This window comes from Nyctibius grandis, chromosome 3 (genome assembly GCF_013368605.1).
Source record: "Nyctibius grandis isolate bNycGra1 chromosome 3, bNycGra1.pri, whole genome shotgun sequence".
NCBI lineage: Eukaryota > Metazoa > Chordata > Aves > Nyctibiiformes > Nyctibiidae > Nyctibius > Nyctibius grandis.
In genome coordinates, this window is record NC_090660.1 from 42957982 (window position 1) to 42975424 (window position 17443).

General features: G+C 40.0%; 1 protein-coding gene across 1 annotated transcript in view; it reads right to left on the minus strand.

Moving 5' to 3' along the window:
• The window catches only part of LOC137661472 (dynein axonemal heavy chain 5-like), a 186717-nt gene that overhangs the window by 64534 nt on the left and 104740 nt on the right, over positions 1-17443 (minus strand). The window contains exons 55-59 of the mRNA XM_068397024.1: positions 16804-16958; positions 13678-14342; positions 12132-12412; positions 11550-11765; positions 8724-8891 (exon numbers count right to left, since the gene is read on the minus strand). Coding sequence (XP_068253125.1) covers positions 8724-8891; positions 11550-11765; positions 12132-12412; positions 13678-14342; positions 16804-16958 — 1485 coding nt within the window. The remainder of the gene's footprint in view (positions 1-8723; positions 8892-11549; positions 11766-12131; positions 12413-13677; positions 14343-16803; positions 16959-17443) is intronic.

The window sequence follows — 17443 nt, forward strand, 5'->3', positions numbered from 1 at the left end:
TAGTAAACAGTATAACCATGGGTTGGGTTTTTACATTAGAACTTGACTAACAATAAAGATTTAATTCTTATCAAATATGCTAAAATCTGCAAATTCTTCTTGCTTTACATAGGAAAAGCCAAAAAAAAAAAAAAAAAAGACAGGAGCCAAGATCATATTTTGAGATCTAGGCATGATTAAAAAATGCAGCACGGAGTCTGGTGGATTTCAAAAGACAGGTCAGTGAGCAGGGAATTAGAGAAGCATATATGTACTAACATGGGAGAGAGCAGATTTTGGCCTGTTTAGGAGCCTGGGAGAGTCCCTTGGGAGGCAGTCCTGAAGGGCAAATGTGTCCAGGAAGGCTGGACACTCTTCAAGAAAGAAATCTTAAAGGTGCAGGGGCAGGCCGTCCCCATGTGCCGAAAGATGAGCCGGCAGGGGATAAGATCAGCCTGTCTGAACAGAGAGCTTTGTCTGGAACTCAGGAAAAAAAAGGAGAGTTTATGAGCTTTGGAAGAAGGGACAGGTGACTCAGGAGGACTACAAAGGTGTCATGAGGCTATGCAGGGAAAAAATTAGAAGGGCCAAGGCCCAACTAGAACTTAATCTGGCTACTGCTATAAAAGACAATAAAAAATGTTTCTATAAATACATTAGCAACAAAAGGAGGGCCAAGGAGAATCTACATCCTTTACTGGATGCGGGGGGAAACATGGTGACAAAGTCTGAGGAAAAGGCCGAGGTGCTTAATGCCTTCTTTGCCTCAGTCTTTATTAGTGAGACCAGTTGTTCTCCAGGTACCCAGCCCCTGGAGCTGGAAAACAGGGATGGGGAGCAGAATGAAGCCCCCATAATCCAAAGGGAAATGGTTAGTGACCTGCTATGCCACTTAGACACACACAAGTGGGATCCACTCAAGGGTACAGAGGGATCTGGTGGAAGTGCTCACCAAGCCACTTTCCATCATTTATTATCAGTCCGGGCTAACAAGGGAGGTCCCAGTTGACGGGAAGTTAGCTAATGTGACACCCATCTACAAGAAGGGCCGGAAGGAGGATCCAGGGAACTACAGGCCTGTCAGCTGACCTCGGTGCTGGGCAAGGTTATGGAGCAGATCATCTTGAGTGCCATCACACAGCACATACAGGACAACCAGGCGATCGTGCCTAGTCAGCATGGGTTTATGAAAGGCAGGTCCTGCTTGACTAACCTGATCTGCTTCTATGACAAGGTGACCGACTTACTGGATGAGGGAAAGGCTGTGGATGTTGTTTACCTGGACTTCAGTAAAGCCTTTAACTCTGTTTCCCATAGCATTCTGCTGGAGAAACTGACTGCTCATGGCTTGGATGGGCATACGCTTTGCTGGGTAAAAAACTGGCTGTATGGCTGGGCCCAAAGAGTTTTGGTGAATGGTGTTTAATCCAGTTGGTGGTCGGTCATAAGTGGTGTTCCCCGTGGCTCGGTATTGGTGCCAGTTCTCTTTAATATCTTTATCAATGATCTGGACCAGTGGATCAAGTGCACCCTCAGTAAGTTCCCAGATGACACCAAGTTGGGCGGGAGTGTTGATCTGCTTGAGGGTAGGAAGGCTCTGCAGAGGGATCTCGACAGGATGGGCAGAGGCCAAAGGTATGAGGTTCAACAAGGCCAAGTGTTGGGTCCTGCACTTGGCCACAACAACCCCACGCAATGCTACAGGCTCGGGGAAGAGTGGCTGGAAAGCTGCCTGGAGGTCTTCATCGATAGCCAGCTGAATATGAGCCAGCAGTGTGCCGAGGTAGCCAAGAAGGCCAACAGCACCCTGGCTTCTATCAGAAACAGTGTGGCCAGCAGGAAAAGGGAAGTGGTCATCCCCTTGTACCCGGCAGTGGTGAGGCCGCACCTTGAATACTGTGTTCAGTTTTGGGCCCCTCACTGCAAGAAAGATATTGAGGTGCTGCAGCGAGTCCAAACAAGGGCAACAAAGCTGGTGAAGGGTCTGGAGAACAAGTCTTATGAGGAGCGGGTGAGTGAACTGGGGTTGTTTAGTCTAGAGAAAAGGAGGCTGAGGGGAGACCGAATCGCTCTCTATAACTACCTGAAAGGAGGTTGTAGGGAGGCAGGTCTTGGTCTCTTCTCCCAGGTAACAAGCGATAGGATGAGAGGAAACAGCCTCAAGTTGCACCAGGGGAGGTTTAGATTGGTATCAGGAAATATTTCTTCACAAAAAATGTTATCAACCATTGGAACAGGCTGCCCAGGGAAGTGGTGGAGTCACCACCCCTGGAGGTATTTAAAAGACATGTAGATATGGTGCTTAGGAATATGGTTTAGTGGTGGACTTGGCAGTGCTATGTTAACGGTTGGACTTGATCTTAAAGGTCCTTCCCAACCAAAACGATTCTATGATTCTGTGATTCTAAGCAACAAAGTAGTACTGCTTTACGAGTTACACATCTAGAAAATGGCACTGTCAGCAAAAAAAATTGTTTACTGTAGCTACTGTGTCTGTTGACAGATCCTAGAGATAAACAAATATTTTATAATGGGGATAAGCCAGTGAAATGGCTGCTCATAAAATTTCTGTCATGGAAGAATGCTGAAATATTTTTACTCTGTTGCTTATCAAAGAGCACATTAAACAGCATCTCCTAGAGAGAAACACTGTTAAATCAGTGAGTCTTGTTAAGACCCAGCTAAGCAGATTTCAGAATGACTGCTGTCATTTTTAGTGAATCTTGGACTATTAGGAAAACTTTAAACAGTAAAGGAGTTTTGAGTAGGTAATGTAGTGTTACTGTGTCCCGCACTGGTGGAGAGGTGGGGAGGGTGAGATAAGAGAGAGAGACAGTGCAGGTCTCTTTCTGGATCTTAATAAGAAAAGCCCAACAACAAATGGCTTAATAAAATAACTGCTTTAAAAAGATCCATAATAAGAAGAGGAACATAGATTGTGAGTAAATCTTATATCCCTTCAGATGCTGGGCACCCCACATTCATGCAGCATCAGACAGAGCCTGGATAGATTGTCCCATGGCATGCTGCGCAGAGCAGATCCTGCCCATGGAGAGAAAACTCTCTCTTTGGGTCATACAAGCTATTATAAACTCCTTTATTATTTTGTCTTATTAAAGCAGTTACCTTATTAAGCCATCTGTTGTTGGGCCTTTCTTAGTGAGATCCAGAAAGATCCCTGCACCAGCCCTCTCTCTCCTACCTCACCCCCACCCCTGCTTCCCCAGTGCAGAGCATCCTCTTTTCCTTAAACTCTGTGAGAGCTAAAAATGGGAGTAAAACAAAGTTATGACATATTGTTTCACTTCCGGCTGACAAATAGTGAGGTTACACAGGGGACAAGATCCTTGGAGAGCTGAGAAGAACAGCCTAGGCAGAACAGCTGGAACAACAGAGAACTTACACCTGGTTGTACGGATTCATATTTCACCTTGACATTTATCACAGCAGGATGTGAACCTCAATGGAAAAGAATGGCTATGTGAATTCCCAATACATATGAGCAATGATGCCCTGTAAATATGAAAAACAGACCTCTGTGCAGCAACAAACTACCCAGAGAGGTGCAAAAGACTGATAAAACAGACTTCCCAGTTCTTAAAAGCTCTTAAAAGGCTGTCAGCTTTGAAGATGTAGGGACAACGAAAAAATATTTCAGACAAGTACAAAGAAAACATATATTGTACTCTAACATGAAAAAAAAAAAAAAACCAAAATTATTTACATGGGACTTTACAGGATTTCTAGAAGATGATTTATAATAAGAAATTATTTTACAGACAATTTAACCAACATTTTTGGGCAGTTTTAGGGTAATCATAACAAAGTAGTAATACATTTTGGTATTAGTTTGATTTGTAGACTGTTTAATCATATGTGATGAATAATGGTTGGTTGCACAAGAATGACTGCTAACATACCAGGATGCCTAACCTACGTGATTCCCAAAGGCAGAAAGACTACTTGTTCCACATTACCCTTTGAAATCATTACTATTTGGTCTCTCCCTGTGTTTCTTTCCAACTCGATTTTTCAAAACTACATGGTACAAACACTGCTTTTGTATTGACATCACTGCCAGGTTGGGTGGCAGCTTCACGTGCAGAGCTTTGCCATGAGAGCAGGAGGCAAGTTCTACTGCCAAGGAGAATCTTCTGCACAAGAAGGCTGTTACACTCACAAGCAGCTTCATACAAAGATTTCCACCCAATTACAGGCAGGAAGGAAATGTGTCTCCCAACCACAAAGAACCACTGTGGCCTTTCTAATTTTAGTGGCATTGCTATGTGAACAAACTTCACACCCTTCATTTCATCCTTCTGAGTCACGCAGCAAAGCAAGGATTCACAATTTGTTCCAGTTGGATGCAGTGTGAAAGCCTGAATAAATGGATTTTATGTGAATGAATCATGAGGATTTGAGACATGAGATCCACACTCTTATCTGCGCTCCAGGAGAGGGGGGCTATGCTAGAACATGCTTAGGCTTGCGTGAGAGCAGCAGCGTCAGCCTTTTCTTGCCGTTGGCATTGTGGGGAACCACACAGACAATCCTCTCAACATCTGCTTCAGAATGTGCCTCTGCCTCTCTCTGCATCTGTCTGCATGGGGCAAGTATGGAGACAGCACCTGTGCCAACAAGGGCCACAGACTAAATCGTTAAGCAGCTATTTTGCCTTCTTCCGAGATGCCCTCAGAGAGGGCTTCATAGCAGGTGGTGAGATGATCCTACCCCTTTTAACCTTTTTCCATTCCACATAAACCCAGGACAAATAAACACATAATTACAGTCCACAGCTATACTGTTAAATTAAACATGCCAAGGACCTTTCTCTGGCACTGAGTTTAACTAGCGTAAAACAGCTCACATTAAGCTCTCCCAGCCTCTAAAACAGTACAGCTGCATGCAAACAGCCTCGTGGAAATGGCCCTTGGACCAAGCTAGTTCCTGAAAGTTGCCCAGAGATTGCTGAGAAAATGCTACTTAGCCAAGACCAAATTCACACTAGGGATCATTCTACCAATTTAGCAGTGTAGACGATCACTTTCCAATGTCTAGAAAAATTCCCTAGTACTGTTTATCAGTATTGACATAGCCATAAGTTTCTTGTTGATTCATTGCAAACTCAATATTGCAAAGCACCACGTTTATCTGGCCCTGATCTAAGAAGGCATTTAAATAAAAATGCCTTCTCCAATAAAAAAACACACACCATTTAATGCTATCTCCACTCTCGAATGGAATGCCCAAACCAACCAGTTCACTCTGAAGAGCAGCTGTTCAGTAAATTCATGAAATGTTACTAGGAGTAGGAGAACCCATAAGAAAAAAAGCAGCTGAAACTTTACAGTTCACCACAGGTAAGGAAGATTTGGAGCTTTCCTAGTATCTGTCTTCTTTCAGGAATTTTAGCTTTCCAAGTCCACTGGTCTTATAGTCCATTGAGCACTCACTACTGCTGGACCAGGCCCAAAGGCTTCTTGCATTTGGACACTGTCACTCTGCTCATGAGCCTCTGTGGATGTGCTGGGTGACCACCTTTGCCTTTTGCTTCACTCCTGTCCTGGGCACATGGCATCTGACTGACAGCTCTTCATGGAAATGCAATCTCAAGCTGCTCCTGTCCCAGATGACTGCAGATTTTTCACATAGACACTCCGTTGGCTTTGTATCAACTTTCTTAGAGCCTCAATATCATGAAAATATCCAAAAAACATCCAAATGATAAACTTGGATTTATCATTATTTAGGGAAACATTGTAAGAGAGGCAAACACATACACAGGTTTTACAGACATTCCAAAAACAATGTTTTTCACTTCACCAGTCTAAAAATATTATACATATATACGAGGGGGAATGGTTTTAAACTGAAAGAGGGTAGATTTAGATTAGATATTAGGAAGAAATTCTTTACTGTGAGGGTGGTGAGACACTGGAACGGGTTGCTCAGAGAGGTTGTGGCTGCCCCATCCCTGGCCGTGTTTAAGGCCAGGTTGGATGAGGCTTTGAACAACCTGGTCTAGAGGAAGGGTGTCCCTGCCTGTGGCAGGGGGGTTGGAACTAGATGATCTTTAAGGTCCCTTCCAACCTAAACCATTCTATGATTCTATGTTTCTATATATACATATGTATACATATATACATATGTACACATGCAAACAGATCCATGCAGAGTGACATTAATAAAATCTTGGCCTCAATTTCTTTGCTATCACTGGCCATTCTTTGGGATTAAAACAACCTTTGAAAGGCACAGATATCATGCCTCTTATCTGCTTTTCACAGCCTCTACTAGCTACTGAAAGATTCTACATTTTTTCCATTCAGTTACACATCCAGACTTCAATCTGTTTTGTTAGGTGATCTAATCCTCCCCTTCACTCCCCAGAGTATATGCTTTCCTTCCACAGTTATTGTGGGCCTTGAATTCAGACTTGAATGCCTGTTTTCCTGCCCAGTGGGCATCACCTTGACAAGGACACACTTATTTAAATGGATGACCATCAAATTTTGACACTCCTTGACAGTTACCTCTTCCTCAGGTGCAAGATTTCCCCTTATGGCCTGCTGTGGTTTTTAGTTCAGCATGGAAACAAGTGAAAGCAGAAAAGGCAATAAAGTCTCATTTAAAACTGAGTTTGACAAGGAGGATCCTCAATATCAAACAGAATTTATAATCTGTAGACATATTTCCCTTGATCATTTTAACAGCCTAAGGAGAACTTAATTAAAATCACTGGAGACATCTCTAAGGGACATTATACCCCTATACACAGTATTTTAATTGGAGGCTATCAGAATCACAGCAAAAGCCAGGGCTTCTTCATTCTGCTGCTATATTCTTCAACTAATGGATAAATAGCAGATGGTGTTTCAGAATTATCCGTTTAATCCAGCAGGCTTGTTTACTAGGTAACAAGCTAGAGAGGAACAGCTCAGGGTCGTGCTGAAGGTTTGTAGGAAAGTAGCACACACATGGTGACCACTGTATGATATGCAACAACACAGCATTGTATTTGCAGGCAACATTTGGTTATACTTTCTGTGTTTGATTCTAACTAATGACCCTTAGGCTGCAGGCCACATATCTAAAGAATGTAGGTGTCCATTTCTAGGAATGAGTTAATTTTTGCACACTATATTTACTGAAGTATAAGTCACTATTAATTAGTTTTCACAAGTTGTCACATTTAAGATAAATGAGGCACTGAGTTTCAGTTAAGATACAATTTAAAAATATATTGGATGGATTTTGCAGGTGTTGAAGGGAGTTTATCTCCTAGAACAGCAATTAGGATAAAGCAGATTGATTAATTCATTCAGTAAAACTGCTCTTAGCACTGGATGATTTAGCCTGTGCTAGTACTGTACACAGCTTAATTGTACATTTATTTTCAATTATTTTCTTAGCATCACTTCAGTGCTTCCTGCAATATCTCCTGCATACTTAAAACACTTCCCCCCTCTGTCATATTCAGTTTTAAAATATTTGTGACTGTTGCTACACCTGACAATAGGCACCACTTTGCCAAGAAATGCATGCTCAGTTTTTTGTCATCTACAGTGTGACAAGACTGTAAATACTTGAATACAAAGTTAAATTTATACATAGTCTTAAGTCATATATATTCAAATAAAACCTGCAAGAGCACTTTTGCAGCTTTCAGAGTTGCATCTGCATATAAAGCCACTATTTCCTCTAGGTCTTGCTCTCTTTTATAGCTCTCAATAGCCACATTTCAAATTCTGTTTTCATTAATGAACATCCCGTTACTTGAAAACGGAATTGCTACTTACATATCACAGAAATATAAACTCTGAAATATATAAACACAGAAATATATATTCTCTATAAACTTGAATAAAAAATATCATGCTTTTGATGAATTTGAATCAGATCTGTCTAGATATACTAAAAGAATATGCCAAGAGTTTTGAATATACCATTGATACAGTGGCTTATACAATAGGACACTGAACATAAGTATAGTGGAAGCATAACCAATTGAATGTATTTCTTCAGAAAAGAGCCATAAAATCCCCTGTAGAGGCAATGATTATAAATCACTATATAAATATTCAAAGTCCTTTTTTTTCCCAATATGTTCATAAATGAAACATTTCCAAGAAAATAAAGTTACCTGTAGGAAAGCAGACAATGGTAGCTGATCCCTTTCTACTATAGTTCAATGTTACAACAGAATTCTATGCCAGGTTACTACTTACTTTATTATATATACACTCACATGTAGCAGTTTGACACTCTAAAGTTTTCTTAGAGAGCTGAATTCCAGCTAAATTCATTAAAGAATACTTCTGTGCCAAGAACGGTCTCTCTTCTCCCAGATTGTACCAAGACCACAAGGAGTATGCACCTTCCCAGGCCAGTAGGACTGAGGAGAAGTTTTCTTGAAACCATAGTGCCTGGCACAAGTCCGAGAGCAGAGACAGTATCGGTATCTCCCACTTGCAGATAGCCAGGCTCCATAAAGAACCTGTGTACTAAGGCTTAACATTGAAAACCGACTGTTCACACAGGTAACAACTGTACCACCGGGTAGCTGTGTAAGGGGAAAAAATGGCCAGGACATATTTAACCTCTGTGTGCTTGACTTCACAACTGGGTGTGAAGAAACAAGAATCTCTTGTAATTCATGATCTTTTTTAGCTAAAATAATGTAATTTTTTTTCCATTTAACTATAGTCACCCCTCAGAAAAATAAAATGAGTAATATGAAATACCTTAAGAGGAAGAACTTCTTTATTAATACCATAGAAGTAAGCCATTGCTTGTGTCCATGAGCAAAGACCTGCTACATTTCCACACACTTTTTTAGCAGTCTCAAGATCATAATCCTCCATATCCAAATAAGGCTCTAAAAGCTCCACCGTTTCTCCTGTAATTGAGTCCTAGTCAATGGAAAGGAAAAATTATTTTTAATTGAATTTTAGAATAAAGTCTGTTTCACAGAAACATTTTTCTTTTCAAAAACATGGTGCTACCACTTCTTACAGAAGAAATGAACAGAACAGCACTGTTGTCTTTCACTCTTTTAAAGGACAGAAGATTAGTTGGTTTTTGTGAACTCAGGTAAAAATAGCTCCTACTTCCATTGCAACAGATTTACTTGAGTTTGCATTTAATATCCCTATTTGACCCATAAGATTTACAGACATTACTTGTATTTGTAGCTCCATGACAACTTTAAGCTGATCTAAGTTATTGCTGCTACAGCACTGTACCTTCTTTCCTCTCCCGCTCAAGCAGATATTCTTGCCCCATCTTTAATACCTTCACCAATGCTCAGTGAGCTAGTTTGGAAGCTAATATGACAGAAATCTAAGTCAGCAAACTAGTGATTAGTTTTCTTCTAGGCTAGTTCCCTGAATAAGCTCACCATGGCATCAGACAGGCACCAGTGTGAGCACAGCTAAGAGAGTCAAACACGCAGCTTCAGGAAGGAATAGGGTGAAAATGCAAGGCACTGACTTCACTGAAGCTAACCCTTTTCCTTAACCATAAAAGCGCTTTCTTTCAGCTATTCACTTCATTATTCTAATCTCAGATTTCCCCCGCCTTCACAATCTGTTGAGAACATGAAAAGCCAGATCTTTGATGGTGGTATTTAATCTATAATTAAGTGTCAGAAGAAAATGGAATTCATCTCCTTAAGCAATGTAGAGAGCAGAAGAGTTTATACAGGGTAACAATGGTAGCTTAAAAACAGAGGCATTAAGAATCTTCCTTTATTTTTGGCAATGTATTAATGCCTTTCTTTTAATGCATCTAAAAATCATCTTCCATTCATACTGTCAAGCTATATACCCTTTTCCTGCATTTCTGCATAGCAGAAAGGACTGTCTTGTACTTCTCTGATCCCTAGCCACTATGATAAAGACATTCATTATATTATTCCTAAGATCAGACATGGTGATGTTTTCACTATGAGCATTTGCTCATTTGGACAAACATTTTACTTTTTCATTCTCCTACTCAAAATTATAAGCTAGAAAGCTGGCAAAGGTGAAGCAAAGACCAATCAGCAGTGGCCTAAATCTCTGTTCAAGAGCTTGAAAAAAGTCATACTTTTCCTTCTAAGTGATGAATTTTAAACCCAAGGAACCATTTCATCCACTAATCTTCCTTGCCTAAAAAAAATTAGGAAACAACAAAAATCTCACAAACAATAGTGTAGTCTACTCAGAACTCCAGACAGGATGAGCTTTCTTCTCATATATGCTTAATCTTAGAAACAAGAAATGAGGCAGGAGGACAGCATGTGAAGTACCTCATCAGGGATAGAAATATTCTAGTGTTCTTCACCACATTCATCAGTATCACTTCCTGCAAGAACTCAGTCCCACAGAGGTTGTTCTGACTCCTCTGAGTAAAGTTAAATGTGTTGCAAACTATCAGCAGGAACACATACACTACTAATAAGAGCCAAAACTGGAAGCCTCATTAGAGAGAAGCTTAAGGAGTGCATAATTAGTCCCCATTATCTTTAAACTCATTTCCTCTTCCTGTTTAGTGAAGATAGCACTTGGAAAAGTGACCAGATGAACAGCCCCAGGAAAAGACTGTCTACAGAGGCAGTGCAAGTTTCCACATGGTTCCTTGTCAATATGGCTCACTGGGAGAAATGGCTCCTGGGGATAGTGAGAATCATGGTTTCAAGCCTCATCTGCACAACACAAACACTCCAGTAACTTAGAAAAGGCATCAGCAAAATGCACAGCTGAAGCAGATGAAAAAATCAGTGTACAAATGGAAGAGTATGTTCTGCAACATTGCAGAAAACCCAGGTTTTGCCAAAACATGCTTGGCTTTCTGGATTGTAAAGTCAGACCATGATTCTGCCATTCCATAGTCCAGCCTCGCTCTTTTTCTGGTCCAGCTACCTGTGACATCTTTCTTCTCTTCCCTGCAAAGAAATTTTCCCTTGTCTCATAGTCCAGTGAATCTTGCTGTAAATGGGACAAGTGTCTGTCCTGACAGAAATAAAAACCTGTGTTTGCTTTTATTTTTCTTACAGTTGATACTAAGGTTCTCAGTTCATTCTACATTTCACTACTTGTCTAGCAAAAGAACCCCAGAAGTTTCCAAATGTCTCATTAATTTTCCTGACAGGAAGCTCATTTTCTTCTGTCTTTCCTCCTAGCTCCCCACCAAACAATTCTGGAGATGGAGTTCTAGAGTGCCTTATATGCAAACAGACCTTGTAGCACTGGAGATGGTGAGCCATTTGAAAAGCCAACAGCGAGTCCTTTTAAGGCAAATTCCTACTGAGAAGCAAGAACTGCCTGAATAAAGATAACACGAAGCTTCTCAAGATCTGATCTAGTGCTTGGGATACCTGTGTCTGCCATCAAAACTGTGTCACCCAGGAGAAAGATTACTGAAATAATGAACCATGAAAATTGAGAGGAATACAGTCATGAAGGTGTCTACAACTATAAGTACACAAAAGCCTCATCTGTTTCAAACTACCTTTGAAGGTAGAAGACACTTTCAAATGATCCTTAAAGATAGTGATAGGAGTAATAGTGCCACTATTAACTTCTTACCTTCTGGAAAGTAAGCAACATGCTAAGAAATCCTGAATTATTCATTAGCTTCAGAGCCTCAGTCCATGATGGCTTCACGCATGGGCGTTCTTGATCAGGTGTTACTGAGTCTACTTTTCTTTGAAATAAAAGTAGCACACAATCCATAATTCGCATTATCAAGTGAGGAGGTTTACCCAGTTTGCGAACAGTTGCAATGTCAGAAGGTTTTATTGTCTGAAAAAATGAAAAAGAAAATAATCCATTTATTTAAGCAATCATTTGATGGTGGAGAAAGACGTTTTTTGGGAGGACTCTATATATAATGCAATTGCTGCAGTCTTGCAGGTCACCCAGGAGCAGTACTGCAGAAAGTCCTTAAAGGTAATACCACTCAATGACTGCTTTATTACCTGAGAGTAGAGGAGGTACTGCCCATCTCACCTCTCCACTGCCTCAGATTTCAGGGTCTTTTTCTACAAGGATTAACATGTCAGTGCTAGTCCCTTCAACACTATTTTATTCAAGTCAGAAGCATAAGCCATATTATTACAAATAACAATCATTAACTACATGCATGTTCAGAATATCTTTGATTCTGACCTGCAGAGCTGCCTCAGCTTCTTCCAGTGCAGGTCTTGCAGCTTCAAGCTTATCTTCTGCTGCTGCTTTATCAACGGCAATGTCATCCACAATGGTCTGAGCCTTGTCTTTTACCTTTTGCACCTGCATTTTCACCTTTTCGGCAGCTTGGGCTTTCATAGTTACTTCCAGTAAAACTTCATCAGCTTTTTTTGAAGCTACAGCCAAATCTGTCTCCTTCATCACCAACTCTTTGGAGAGCTGATTTACTGAAACCTCAGCTTCCATCAGTTTTGCGAGACCTGTGTTGAACAAATTCCATTTTAGCAATAGGAAGATCTATTGAGAGAGAAACCTCAGTGAAGCAATCTGGATACTTAAAATAAGTCACTCAGATTCATATTCAGGAACACCAGTGAGTGATCCTATTTGTTGAACACTAAAATTAAGCAGGGGTGATATCCATTTGCTATTTAAAGCTTTTTCTTTTCTTTTTTTTTTTTTTTTCAATGGGTAAGAGTCTTCTGAATCTGTCATCTGATCACTTGTTTATATTCTTATATATGAGAGGGACACTGAAGATTAAACACACATATTGAAAAGCTTTAGTGTTGTGAATGGCACTCTTAAGAACTATGTGTGCAATTTCAGAAATCCAGGAGACCATAAGAAGTACCAGAGTGTACTCTCTATAAAAAACCAAGAGGAAGAACCTGGTATCCTGAGCAATGCAAGTCAAGACACAAGGAGACTAGGCTGAGCTTCTAAATTCAACATTACATGTATGTCCAGATGAGATGGGGGTAAAAGAAACTAAAGACTTGAGCAATGCAGTGCTCCAACATTTTTATCAAAAGATGAGAAAATAACCTAGAAAAGCTGTAAAAAGCCTTATATAAAAATGCATGCATCTGAATGTAAATGCACCGTGTAAATCTTTCTAACCCTCAAAAAAAAAGCACATATGTTCCTTCCAGGCACCAAGCCACTCTCTGCCTATGGAGATATGTGTACATAGCTCAGTTCTGCAACTGGCAACAGTGGGAGAAGAAACTGTTTAAGTTTACATTCACCTCCAAATAGTATTCAGTTTTGGAAACTCTTTAATTGTTTACTGTATTTGACCTTGTGCAGTGCAATATTTTGGAAATTTTACATTTGGCATATGACTGTTTCTTTAAAAGATTCTTCAGAGTGACTGAATCTGAGCATTTACTTACCTTCCCTCAGATTTACTTTTAGCATGTTTAAATGTGAAAACCAGGATCTCAGTAGTTCTTTGGCATGCATACGGGTCAAAGCAGGAGTTTCAGGTATTTTAACTGCTAACTAATACTATTTTCAAAACTCATCTGCAACCTGCAACATTCACAAAGTTCATTGAAACAAAACCTCTGGATATTTTGTAATCACGCACAACACAGCTGAAAACGTACAAGTCTGCTTCCAAATGAAAGCGAGCTCACAATTTAAATCCATACTTTTACATTCTTTTACTCATTTTCTTCTCACCTTTTTTTTTAAAAAAAACAACCAAACAAAAAAAATCAATCAGATTTCACAGTACCTGTTCTCATGCGTTCAGACAAACTTCCAACATTGGCAAACTTTTCTTTGTAAATAGCTTTGTAGCCTCCAATGAAGGACAGGTAAGATTTTGGAGTCAAAAATGTTCGTCGCCTATATCGTTGAAAGTATTCAACACATTTTTCAGCTACAATATCTTGAAATGTTCCCATGGTGTTAACAACACTCTGTTTCACTTCATCTGTGCATTCAATATGGTAGGAAACTAAAAAATGCTGTGCAACTGCTACAAGAGCATCTTTAGGCCAGCGCTGGAACCAGTCCATGGTACAGCCTGAAATCAGACCTGGAAATTTGAGTGCACGAGTTCTGAATTTTTCCCCAACAGGAGAAAAACAAAGAACAACATGCAGGTTATTACGAACTCGAGCAAGGAAGTAATTATAAAGATTTTCACCAGTGGGAGTACGCCTTGGATACTCCTTCTTCATTGCTGGTATCAGGTCTTGTGTGATTTCACCTATTTCATCTCGTGCAAAAAGATTTGAGACTTCACCTGAAGCCAAAACATTGTTCATGTACTCAAGAAATGATTCATCTCTGATTTCATTGTCTGTGAATATAAAGACAATGCCCTTTCCTTTTTGCCCAGCAGTGCGGTACAAGATTTTCAGATCATCCAAAAGATTATTGGTGGCATATGTTCTGGGATAGAAAAGGATTAAAGAAAGAGAGAACAAAAATTACAGATAATTTTAGGAAATATCTATCATCTGGCTCAGCTTCCCTAAGGCAAGAAAAAATCTACATAAGAAATTAATACCATATCTCCTGGTTTCATTTTTTTAGGTTTTTTTTCTTAAACGTTTTCCCAAAGTGGATGATCAGTACCATAAATGATGGGAAAGGAGTTGAAATCAATAGAATAACATACTGGAAAGAAAGATAGTAAAAACAATACTTCGTCTAAGGTAAGTATGCTGCTTTGCCTCCCTACAGTCTGCAGATGTAAACCCTTTATTAGAACTGAAGGTTAGTACAGCTGGATTAAGCTGTCAAGTAGGTTCTGACACCTGTAACCATTACATAAATAAAGCTGGATTATCTTTTGAAGATACTGAGAGCAAGTTAAAGGAAATCATTAAGAGACAAGAATAACCAAGACTGAGGTTTTTATTGTGTTACTTGGTTTAACTGAAATCAAGCCCAAGAAATGGGGTGGGGCTAGACTTCTTTCAGTGGTGCCCAGCGACACGACAAGGAGCAATGGGCACAAACTGAAACACAGGAAGTTCCATCTGAATATGAGGAAAAACTTCTTTACTTTGAGGGTGACAGAGTGCTGGAACAGGCTGCCCAGGGAGGCTCTGGAGTCTCCTTCTCTGGAGATATTCAAAACCAGCCTGGATGTGACCCTGTGCAATCTGCTCTAGGTGAACCTGCTTTGCGGGGGGTTGGACTAGATGATCTCCAGAGGTCACTTCCAACCCCAACCATTCTGTGAATCTGTGATTCTGTGAAATGATGTTTGAACATTATCACTTGGGCTGATTAACTCTGCTGCAAATAGAGTCCATGACTGTTTTTTTCATTGAGCCTCTTACAGCTGGTGCATACAAGTAAGATACAGATGAAGTCCATGCAAATTCAACTACAGATTTCAGATTACGCAATATCAAATGAAGTAAATTAAGGTTAATAAAATGGCAGATATTGTCCCCTGTGTTCTTAGCCAATTAAAGCTGAAGTTAAGAACCTCTTTTCTTTGAAACCAGTTTATTTCCAAGAGTCTCTTCAAAGTCATAAGTAATACTTGCAATACACATGTTCCATTCTTCAGTATTTGAAAACAATACTCTCTTTTGAAATTAAATATGCCATACAGAACACCTCCCAGTTCTCTTCCAGCTCCATCTTACCATTGCCCTATAAATATCCCCAATGCAAGCACTGCAGAACTTGTAAAACAATCTAACTCTTCTGTTTGTATGTGTCAGCTACAGTTATTACAGTGATTTGTGGTATTCCAATAAGAACATAAGAATTTCTCTACAGAGTCAGAATCATAGAATGATTTAGGTTGGAAAAGACCCTTGAGATCATCAAGTCCAACCAACTGCTATCCAAGCAGAATAGCAGGCCATCTAGCTCAATACTCTTTAACACCAGCAACGGGAAATGCTACCTAGAGAGAAAACATGAGTCAGCATCCACTCTTCACTGCTCATTTCTTTCTTCCCCTCTCCATATTCATAGCTTAGAAGGTGAGTCCATCTTGTCCTCTCAGTATCCATTTATGAACCTGCTGATACAGTCTTCCTCCACAGCTTCCTGTGACAAGTCACAAAAAATGACTATCTGCTTTGTAAATACACTCTTTCAGCTACCTGCTTCTAGCCCACCTCCAGTTAGCTTCAGCAAATGAACCTTTCCTAAGTGACTGAAATATTTATTTGCCTTATTAATGCATTTTGAATCTTGTAAGTTTGTGATTCTACACTTTTTTCTTTCCCTCCTTCTTTTTGTTTCCACTGTTCCTCCCTTCTGCTTCTGGGACACAGGAAGAGGCTGTGGTATGTCTGTCTTTCCTTTCATCAGAAACGTCATAACATTGTTCAAAGACCTGATATAACTCTCTGAGGAAGATTTCTCAGTGTGTTGAGTAGTTTGCAGTGTGAAATACACACTGCCAGTCCTCAGTGCTTACCCCTGTAAACCCTATGTCTAAAGAGAAACAGATGGAAGGCAGTAGTTATTCCCAGTCACTTCAAATTTCTACAAATTACTAAATTCAAGCACTATGTACTATTAAGCCACTGATAGCAGTTGTAATAATACAGTCTGGGTACATAAGCATCTATAGAAAATGTTACTATTTCCCCTGGCCATCAGCATTTGCCCACTATGCAGAATACACCAGCTGATTATCCCATGTTATCTTTAATGCAAAATGGTACTTTAGTGGGATTTCGCAAGGGTGCATTGCAGACTCAAATGCTGAAGGAAAGACAGATTCCTTGTCAATAGGATAAAGGCAGCAAAACAGACACAGATGCTTTGAGGGATAAAATGTTTGACAGGTTTGCATTTCTTTAGGTTGATTATGAGATGTTCATTTCTATGGCAAATTAAGTAGCAAATGTCTATGTACACTGCATTGTGTTACCTTGTTAAAGTAATCTGAAAGCTCTCATATCCAGCAATATATGACGCTAGTCTGGTCAGACTCTGTTTTCCAGATCCAACCACTCCCACCAACAATGCATTTCCTTGTGGAGTACGAATAATCCGTGATATTTTAATCAAATGGATGATTGCATCCTGTGTTTTGAGAGAAAAAGGATTAAGAGATGTAAACATAATATAATGTATATTCAACTAGAAGCACATCACGAAGCAACTGCCTCTCAACAGCTTGATGACTTCTCTGGAGCCTATACTAAAGACTCAGTCCTGTACTCATCAAAATCAACAGGAGATTTCCCTCTGACTTCAGTGGGCACCAGGGCTAGCCCGGGAGAAATATCCTTGTATCAAGCTCATATAAAGCAACATCATATGCAGTGTTTGTATTTGGCAGAGCTGAGGGTATGTCCCTTAGGGGACAGAAAGAAAAGTAGAAAGGATGTGGATTAACACCCGCCCCCAACCTTTTAGTTGAGCTATTTACAGGCTCTCTAAATAGGCTGCCGAAAGTAAAATACAAGTGCACTACAGACATTTCTTATTCCACAGCTGTATTTATCTTAGAGCAAGAATTAATCTGAAATGCCATAAAAATCTACCAAACCACCCATTTTTAAAGC